This window comes from Anopheles gambiae, chromosome 2, assembly GCF_943734735.2.
Source record: "Anopheles gambiae chromosome 2, idAnoGambNW_F1_1, whole genome shotgun sequence".
Lineage (NCBI taxonomy): Eukaryota > Metazoa > Arthropoda > Insecta > Diptera > Culicidae > Anopheles > Anopheles gambiae.
This window is the reverse complement of record NC_064601.1, coordinates 56,958,332-56,968,108: the sequence shown is the minus strand read 5'-3', so window position 1 is coordinate 56,968,108 and position 9,777 is coordinate 56,958,332. Positions and strand designations below refer to the sequence as shown.

The 9,777-nt window shown below is 43.8% G+C and overlaps 2 protein-coding genes across 3 annotated transcripts; one reads left to right on the top strand and one right to left on the bottom strand.

Moving 5' to 3' along the window:
- The first annotated feature begins 4,047 nt into the window (after positions 1–4,047).
- Positions 4,048–5,510, top strand: LOC1275874 (ATP synthase mitochondrial F1 complex assembly factor 1). 2 transcript variants are annotated; one of them, XM_061640934.1, is made up of 3 exons: positions 4,073–4,725; positions 4,794–5,072; positions 5,242–5,510. In XM_061640934.1, the coding sequence occupies exons 1-2, from the start codon at positions 4,138–4,140 to the stop codon at positions 5,052–5,054; spliced, it is 849 nt and encodes a 282-aa protein (XP_061496918.1). In that variant the 5' UTR covers positions 4,073–4,137; the 3' UTR covers positions 5,055–5,072; positions 5,242–5,510. The 2 variants fall into 2 exon arrangements, with proteins under 2 accessions (XP_315167.4, XP_061496918.1); XM_315167.5 differs by having other exon boundaries at positions 4,048–4,725; positions 4,794–5,510.
- On the bottom strand, positions 4,919–6,739 carry LOC11175993 (uncharacterized). The gene is made up of 2 exons (XM_061640933.1): positions 5,501–6,739; positions 4,919–5,437 (listed from the first exon to the last, which is right to left on the bottom strand). The coding sequence occupies exons 1-2, from the start codon at positions 6,539–6,541 to the stop codon at positions 5,087–5,089; spliced, it is 1,392 nt and encodes a 463-aa protein (XP_061496917.1). The 5' UTR covers positions 6,542–6,739; the 3' UTR covers positions 4,919–5,086.
- Between the last annotated feature and the right edge of the window lie 3,038 nt (positions 6,740–9,777).

Genomic DNA, 9,777 nt, shown 5'->3' with positions numbered 1-9,777 from the left:
GTGGTATTTTGTAGCCGCAGCGGATGAAAATGTACGCATCAGAATCAAATAGTTTTGGGGTTTCCAAACGCACGCACACACACAAACACACAAACACGCGCGCGCAAACTCACACACACACACACACACACACACACACACGCGCGCGCGCGCACACATGCATGAACGCGCGCACGCCACCACGCACGCACGCACACACACACGCACGTACGCGCGCCCGCGAGCATGAAAGCGCGCACGCCAGCACGCACCCACGAAAGCGCGCTCGCGAGCACGCACCCCCGAAGTCGCGCAAGCACGCACCCCCGAAGTCGCGCAAGCACGCACTCCCCCTCCCCCCACTAGACCACCCCCCCCCCCTCCACGCATGATCGATTACGGCTACCTTATCGGTAGAACGGTTGGTTCAGCTTTCTTGTAGCATCCTCATCCCTAGCGCCGGGCGGGGTGGGGGATCGCGACATGATAGAATGAATGGTCACTTTCCCCGCGCTGTGTGTGTGTGTGACGAGACCCAAAAACTCGAGACGGATTTCAGCACATTAAAAAAAAATTCATTGCCACTATACACTGTGCTACATGATGCTTAGAAGGTCGTTGAAGCATCAAACATGTTCAAATTAAAAAATATTAGATTAGTGTTAGACGTTCTCCTACGCTTGTTTTAAATAGGCTTCTTCACCCTCAATTGGCAGGGGCATCGAATGGTCTCATCAGCAGCGGCACGAAATAAAATAAACCATCAATACACCGATAACACTTTGAATCCCAATCCAGCTTCTCCCACAGCGTCTCAAGGTCACACACAAATTAATAAAAATGCCCGCTGCGCAAATTCGAGCAGTTTCCAGCGCAGAAAATGCACCAAAATCTGCGCTGGCCAGCGCAGATTTTGGCCCGATCCCCGCGCTGGACTTCAGCGATTCCTGCGCTGGGTCGAGCAAGTTTAGCGCCATCTGCAGGCGAAATGGACGAACTATTTATGGCGGCGGAGCAAAAAAAAACGGTCAAAAAAATTTAAAAAAATTGGCGCCCATTTTTTCGTCCGCTTCTTCTCCCTCCCTCACCCTGCCTTGCCTTACTTGTACTTGCGGCGCTTCTGCCCGTGCCTTCCGCCGCCAGCTGATTGGCTGTTGCGGTGTATGCGTTTTGATACTCATATGTGCATTGCGATTGTGTATTGTTATTGGTGGGTGTTAGCATTTATTAATTTGTGTGTGACCTTGAGACGCTGTGGGAGAAGCTGGATTGGGATTCAAAGTGTTATCGGTGTATTGATGGTTTATTTTATTTCGTGCCGCTGCTGATGAGACCATTCGATGCCCCTGCCAATTGAGGGTGAAGAAGCCTATTTAAAACAAGCGTAGGAGAACGTCTAACACTAATCTAATATTTTTTTAATTTGAACATGTTTGATGCTTCAACGACCTTCTAAGCATCATGTAGCACAGTGTATAGTGGCAATGAATTTTTTTTTAATGTGCTGAAATCCGTCTCGAGTTTTTGGGTCTCGTCACACACACACACAGCGCGGGGAAAGTGACCATTCATTCTATCATGTCGCGATCCCCCACCCCGCCCGGCGCTAGGGATGAGGATGCTACAAGAAAGCTGAACCAACCGTTCTACCGATAAGGTAGCCGTAATCGATCATGCGTGGAGGGGGGGGGGGGGGTGGTCTAGTGGGGGGAGGGGGAGTGCGTGCTTGCGCGACTTCGGGGGTGCGTGCTTGCGCGACTTCGGGGGTGCGTGCTCGCGAGCGCGCTTTCGTGGGTGCGTGCTGGCGTGCGCGCTTTCATGCTCGCGGGCGCGCGTACGTGCGTGTGTGTGTGCGTGTGTGCGTGGTGGCGTGCGCGCGTTCATGCATGTGTGCGCGCGCGCGCGTGTGTGTGTGTGTGTGTGTGTGTGTGTGAGTTTGCGCGCGCGTGTTTGTGTGTTTGTGTGTGTGCGTGCGTTTGGAAACCCCAAAACTATTTGATTCTGATGCGTACATTTTCATCCGCTGCGGCTACAAAATACCACGCATTTTCGATCTCGCTACCTGAGAGACTACACAACAATTGGCATTGGCATCTTTGCGATCGGCTCTACTGTTGGGGGGGGTATTAAAAAAACACACGATCTAAGCAAACGTGCGTGTGATTTGTTGCACATTTATTTCTAATTCAGCTAGCGGACGCAAGTGGAAACAACATTTTGAATTGAATCCCTACAAAAGAGGTTTCTGGATTTGTTATTTACGGTGCGCGTATGGTGCTGCACCTGTCCGTCCAGAATCTGGTGGCTTGTTGGTTTGGAGTAGTTATCATGACGCCGATTGACCGGCAATGCCTTGGAATGGGTTCGGATCGGTAGGTTCATGTTTTGGTCGATTGCATTCCGTGCATTTGTCGCGTCACAGCGGTAGCCTGGCAGCAACAAAGTCAAGACAAACTCTTACCCGGGTGTGGACTGCTATGTTAAGTTCTTTTTATTATTATTATTATTATTATTATTATTATTATTATTATTATTATTATTGGCGTAATAGCCAACGCGATCATGCCGGCCTTTTCAGGACTTGAGTACCACGTAGCCGGATAGTCGCCCCTTGCTACGGCGGAAGGTTCAAACGCGATTAGAACCCACGACGGGCATGGAGATGTCCGGAATGATGGCGGTGCCGCGGGCCCGCTCATATCCAGCGTGCAACTTGCATACTGCCACACTGTCTCCTGCTCGATGCATACGCTGCAGGCAGGGGGAACGATGCACCTCCACGATAAAAAAAACACCGTCATGAACCAGCGGTGGACCTAACGGTAGGCGGACTAGGCGGTCGCCGAAGATTTCTAGTCTGTAGTATGCCGTATGTCTACAAGTGGACAGATTATTAGCGACAAGGGCCCCCGGAAAGATGGTCGTTAGGGCTCCGTGGCTGGAGAACCATTTGCACCTCCCCTTCCCCCATGGCTACTACAATTTTAGGGCCTGTGACCGATGATCGTAGGGGTCCTATGGCCACCCCCTCCCCCCCCCCCCCCCCCCATCCGCTGGCAATTTAAGTATACTGATCAATCTTCCAACAGCTGTGTGTCAGTACCCCCTCCTCAGGGGCCTCAATTCGTCTTTCCGCCTTTCATGAACACCTTCCTTTCTTTGACCGATGGATCATAACATTCCGGAAGAAATTACATTTGGCGACAGTTTTGCATACACACGCACACTCATAATCATGCGCAGGATGCTTAGCATATCTATGTAATCCACAACAGACGAAAGCAAAAGCTTAGTGTTAGAAACGTGTTAGAGCGAATTAGGGTTCAGCGCGTTGCACAGCAAACCCTCCATCGTGCGCTAGCGATTCCGTAGTCATTTTTACATTGCATCGATTAAACTCATTGCGCTTTTTTGGTTTGATTTGTAAAAATGCAACTTCATCGCCGCAATGTGTATAAACGGTTTTTTAAGCGCCACAGCAACTTATGAGCATTGTCCACACGCGAGAAAGAGATAGCGCTATGGAGGGAAAAAGCACGGACGACGGCTGACAGCGATTGGCCGTCTGACGCACCAACACATTCAAACCTTCGACAGCGCGCTCAGGCGAGGGGTACGAGGCGGAGCCAGGGACGGGTAGCTCGACGAGCTGCTCGACAAATTTGCCGTTGGAGAGAAAAGGAAGACATGATGAAATTCTCAGAACTCCATGATTTCTTCCGTCGCTTTGCGCAGCGGGATGTTTATTTGAAAGGTGATTGTTCAAATAGACATAGAGCGTTAATGTCTCGCGCAACAAAAAGTATCCCGAAATTTCACTCTTTGTAGATAAAAGTTGCTCATTAGACTCATTAAACTTACATATTCTTTGATTAAAAACATTAAAAACTAATTTAAAATGTGTTCAAATTGATTATTCTGTGTTTGAATTTTTTCGGGCGAAAAAACAAACTGTATAATTCATTTGTTTCGGTTGGAGCAGAAATGTCGCGCGAGACGAGTAGCTCTGTTTGGAAAACTGAGCTACTTTTAGCCGCGCGAGACGTCGTTGCGCGGCTTTTTCGCTCTATGTCTATTTGAACTGGGAGATTCTAGAATGCCATTGATGACAGGTTTATTTTGATTCGGTAACAAAACGTAAAACCTAGAAGTTTATTAATGGCAGCAATTTCAATCTTCAGTCGCTTCCTTTTACGATCAAAACAGTTTGCATCCTTACGAAGCTTCCACATGTCCTCCGCACGAGAAAGATCTGAAAAGGTTTTAGAAGAGTTGAAAGGAAAAAATCCGTACTTCGAAAAGTACGCTAGCAAAATCGCCGCGGTGCAGCAAAATTCACCAGAAGAATTCCTATCCCGGTTAGAAAATGTGGATAAAGAAAAGAAAAAGCCTAAGTTTGGACTTGCTGAAGTGCAACGTGACTATTCGGAACTTCTCAAACCCAAAGCTCCACTCGGAACCGAAGCATCGCGAGACATTACGCATCGCAAACTGAGTGATGTTATGCGGCTGGAGTTGATTGAAGATAAGTCTGCAGACGACATCAAGCATTTATGGCTGGAATATCATAGGGATAAAGATGTCATAACGGCTGCAATACCAGTTGATCAATTCAACCAAATGATGGAATGTGCAAAGCAGTACCCAGTGTTTATACTTCCTATTCCTCGAAGCGAAGGGTACGAGTTCATAATGCTACAATTTGCAGCTAACACTATTCATTTCACGCCTTTGTTAAATTACCAGGTATGTTGGAATTTTTGACTGGGCTTAAAATTAGGAATGTCTTCTACTAATGAAATAATTGATTTCAGGTCCACAAAGAAAACGCCCCTGAATGTTTAAACATCACCATGTTTACAGAATGTTCTGATAAAGGAATCATACTGATGCGGGGAGAATATGATACCAAAGTAATCAATGCACAGGAAGCACAGTGTTTAGCAAATCAAGTCCAACTTTATTATTGTCAGAAGAATGTATCTAAATTGCATCTGCTTGAAACGTTTACTAGACATCCGGATAAGTTCAAACACATGGACATCATCGAGGAGTTGAACAATTTGAAAATTTAATTGTTTTTTCTTATGAAGGTACTTAATTGTTATCAGAACATAGCTTCCTGGGAGTCCTGTATTGTTGTTGCAGCCAATATATCTTGCGATAAATATACCGGGGTGCCTGCAAAATTTTCGTTTGACTCAAGATAGTTAATCGTTTGAAAATGATTTGGAAAAGTATTGTTCATTATCGTTTCATTAGATGGAGTGCCAAAATCAAATCTTCGGTCGGTACTAATTCCATCGATGTTGAAATCTTCATCCTTAAGCAACCCATCCAGTTTTTCCGTCAAGAAATCGTCCCTGGCAATTAGATCTACAAGAAAGGTGGATTCATCGTACAAGCATCGTGGATGTTCATGGCGTGCGAATCTGATTGGGGAAGGTGGAGATGCAGTCTGCAAACGATAGATATAAGCAACAAATGACAAAACAAAGCAAGAAAATAACAAATTACTTACAAGCAGTAAATCGTCTTGGGTTGCATCTACGTGTGGAAGTTTTTGAGAACAAGTTTCCATGAAAAAAGGAAAATTGTTCGGAATATTTTGGTCGATAGCAGTTGAATCTGTTTCCAGCATAAGATCGTCCACGGTGACGCAAGTTTGATTATGCGTTGTTTTAGGAGGTACTACCGATATGGGACGACTATGAGCAATGATTGGAGGATATTTCTTCTTGTTAGTCAACTGGTGATTCTTGCTAACAATGGGTGTAACGTCAATTTTCTTTTTTCCAGGTGTTGTGGGATGAGGTTCTTTTTGCATTTCTAATTTGAACAACTGATGCAAGGGTGGGTTTGAGCCTGTTTTTCTCAGAAGCGTTTCCATATCATCTCGTAAGTTTAAAGCGCTTTGACAACCGTGCTCTTTAGCTATGATATTAAAATATTCTACGCAACTTTTTAAAAAAGTATCCCATATGGTAGATTTGAAGCAGGCACTTTTCTTTTGATTGGGCTGATTAGTCTGAAATTCGTCTGGATCAGATAATACCCCCGACACGCCGAAAGAAGTCAAACGATCGAAAGGTGTCGATGTTGCTGGTGGGATAAAGTTGTTCGTCACATTGCCTAGCGTCCTGTCAGCCATATCGAACGGCAGTTTCATTTGTTCTGTCCCGGAAAAAAAATTGCCAGGCAAATTCAGGTAATCATCCTTTCGAGAAGTTTTCTGAATTACAGCTCGTTGTTCGTGTTTGCTGCACTGCTGATCAATCCATCGCATTAATCCTGTTTTCGATCTGCGCGTTGGTTCTTGACGAATAAAGCCTCCACAATTTGTATTACGCTCAAAGCGCGCATAAACCGCACGGTCAAATATACCTCGTTGTTTGCAATTTTCAGAAATTTTGCTTTCGGCACGGGAAAAGTTCTTCCGCGTTTCAATTGAGGGATTTGCAATGGAATTAACAGTGTTACGGGCAAGAAAATCTTTAAACAACTGTTGCACATAAACACTGTGATCTTGTTTGGGATGCCTCCATCCACGACGCTTAGACATATTGGATTTATGTTCGAGCAAACCGCTTAACTTAGAGGGTACATGTGACAGTGAAAAGGATCAGTATAGATTTCGATGTAGTGTCGATAAATAAACGACAAATATTTTCGCAATCCCAGCAACATTTGAAATTAACAGGTGTACGTCAAATACGCTATAAGCCGGAGCTCTTGCACCAAAACAAGACATCGAACAAGAAAAATGTATGAGCCAAGGACCGTAAAGATATCAGGTCAAGTTATAAGCCCGTTTTGACAGCTAGGTGGAAGAAGAATTGACGAAGAAAACTGACAGTTAGTTTTCCGCTTTTGGCGGACGCTTCAAGTTTTCGAAGGAAAATTTCCATTTTAAATCACGGACTGTGTTCTAATAAACTAAAATATTCACCCAAATTGATCTCCACCAAATATTGACCATGCAAAACGTAAATAATCCATCAATACATATACAAGCGGAAAACCATCTGTCAAAATCGGAGCCCAGGGGGGGGATCGCCAAAAGCGCTATAACTAACCTCATTATACATTCCACCTTGGTATGAGCGCTTCTACATACACCGACAGAGCAGCTAAGGCAGCGCTCTAGCAGCAATCGAACACGACATCGAACATGAAAAATATATGGGATTTGACATGTTCGATTTGATAACCAACAAATCGAACATGTTAAATCCCATACATTTTTCATGTTCGATGTCGTGTTCGATTGCTGCTAGAGCGCCGGGTAAGACAATAACTGACAGCAAAATGGGTATAACCAAGGACTGTGTAGGAACGAGGCCAAGTATTACCCCGCGCTCTAGCAGCAATCGAACAAGACATCGAACATGAAAAATGTATGGGATTTGACATGTTCGATTTGTTGTTTATTAAATCGAACATGTCAAATCCCATATATTTTTCATGTTCGATGTCGTGTTCGATTGCTGCTAGAGCGCTGCCGTAGTTGGTTTGGCCATCTTTTATGCCTTTTGACAGCAGAAAGCTCTGGAAAACTCATCAAACCCTAATACGGACGTCTCACGAAGCGTAAACTTTGGCGTAAACTGGATTTCAGCCATACAACCCTGAAATCTTTTGACAGGAAGTTTACGCTCTCCCATACAAATCAAGCGTAAACTTTTTGAGTTTACGCCTCGTGTGACGTCCGTATAAACTTTTTAAGCGAAAGGCCACGGGAGTGACAAAATGCTGACAAATTTTTCAAAATGTGAGCTTTTGTCACTTTTTTGAGCTTTTGTCAAAATTTTGTGATCTGGAGCAGCCAGGAAAAAAAGTTGACAAAAGTTGACAAAATTTGACGTTCGTGAAAAAGCGTAAACAAACAGCTATTTGGCGCAGTTGTGACCCATTGTTATGATAATAATGCTAAAATGCATGATTCTAATTGATTTATGTACCTAGTTAGTGCTTCTTAAACAAAATATCGATGATATTCAGATGTTGGAGCTTTTTGTCGCTCTTGTGTATGTTTTTGGTGCGGCCACGAGAAAAGCTCTTTTTTGCAGTTGACCAGCAATTTTGACAAAGTTGAAAATTTTTTCAACATTTTTTCAACTCCGTGGCCACGCGCTATTTGAGTTTACGCCTCGTGTCACGTCCGTATAAAGGCCGGGCTACATTGATCGTACTCGCTAGTGTAATTTTTATTTTCACTAGCGCATCTGGCGCGCAACCAGCGCAAGCTAGATGTGTGTATAATTTATGTGTCAAAATAATTCATACAGTAGAACGTCGATTATCCGGGGACGGATTAACCGGCGGGCGGCTTAACCGTGCGCATAAATCTGACAGCTATTCATACGTACGGCGAAAGTTTGCAGCGATAGTCAATTGGGTAACCAGTTTCTTGTGCAGCTCTGTAGTGTCTAGAGGTATTTTCGAAATTCATTTTTGTTCATGAACAGTTGTTAAACCTACAGTTATTGATTAAAATAATATTCTACTAACGATTAATCGATTGATTCCAGGTGAATTAATCATAAAACTAGTGAATTTGATATGTTTTATATGCGTTTGACATTTCTTGAACCATTATCCGTGCAAATCGATTAACCGGCAATCGTCCGGTCCCGAGCTGCCCGGATAATCAACGCTCTACTGTACTTGGTGTCTCATCAAGCTTCACCCAGGCTACTTGTATGCTGTTTGAAATGTTGATAAACGTCCATAAATTGCAACAAAGTAGGCCGTTACCCATGCGCCACAGATTAAGCTTAAACGAATGGAAAATTGAATATCCATAGAAAAAAATGAAAGCTCCACAGTTTCATTGGTTTGATCAATAGATGGCGTATTACAACTCATCATTATATTGCTATCCTTTTCTTGCAATGTGTTTCAACAAGTTTCATCTTATCATGACCTATATAGCCTTCTAACTTTCTGAGCAAAAATCTATATGAATGGTCGTGTGGTCAGATACGTGGGTATCAACACCAACGACCATTACTCAAATCTCACTTGCTTCAGTGCTGGTGATTTCCGTTGGAGTTTAGTATTTAAACAATCGTATCGCCGTTCTGGTTCTAGCGATGCATAACTTCAATGCGAAACCATACAACAGTACAGAGGAAATGAGAAAGCTCTCCTCCAAGCGATAAAACTCAACTGATTGGGGTATCCCACCAACAGAGCGCGCCACCAGCCTTTTCGCTATTTTTAGAATGCATGAGTCGTTTGCCGTCTGCTAAACGAAGTCTTTCTATATTCCGTTTAGGTAAAGAACTTGAGTCGTTTAGAAGCCGTTTAGTGGTCGTTTAGTGGATTTTTGGCACTTGGGTAATTGTTGTTGTTGGGCAAACCGTCATTCATGCAAAGCGCTGGGCAACATTTCTCGGCATCTTCCATTATCTATCCTTCATTGGGTAAAATTATAGCCTCCTCGACCCAAAACACTTTTTGACAGATAAATTATACCAGCATCTAGCTTCAACCCGCCGCCGCTAGATGGCGTACGCGTTCACAAAAATTACACTACGGAGTATGATCAATGTAGCCCGGCCTTAAAACCAGTATTATGAAAAGAGGCATCAATACATTTGGTGAAACATTCAATAACCAATTAACAAATTGCTTTTAATGATCAAATCAATTTATCATTTTTATCACAATTACAACTTGAATCGAAAAAGGCTCTTAGATGTCAAACTGTCTGTAACGAACTTTGTCTACTTGTCAAATCTTTATTGACTAGTTAATTTGGCCCGGTTACAGGTAATCCGTGGTAAAATAATT

What these genes read in the sequence shown, in the direction of transcription:
- LOC1275874 (XM_315167.5), top strand. Translation starts at nt 4,138, where the DNA reads ATGGCAGCAATTTCAATCTTCAGTCGCTTCCTTTTACGATCAAAACAG. An exon ending in CGCCTTTGTTAAATTACCAG is followed by an intron (nt 4,726 to 4,793) that starts GTATGTTGGAAT and finishes AATTGATTTCAG; the next exon opens with GTCCACAAAGAAAACGCCCC.
- LOC11175993 (XM_061640933.1), bottom strand. Translation starts at nt 6,541, where the DNA reads ATGTCTAAGCGTCGTGGATGGAGGCATCCCAAACAAGATCACAGTGTT. An exon ending in CCCAAGACGATTTACTGCTT is followed by an intron (nt 5,438 to 5,500) that starts GTAAGTAATTTG and finishes TATCGTTTGCAG; the next exon opens with ACTGCATCTCCACCTTCCCC.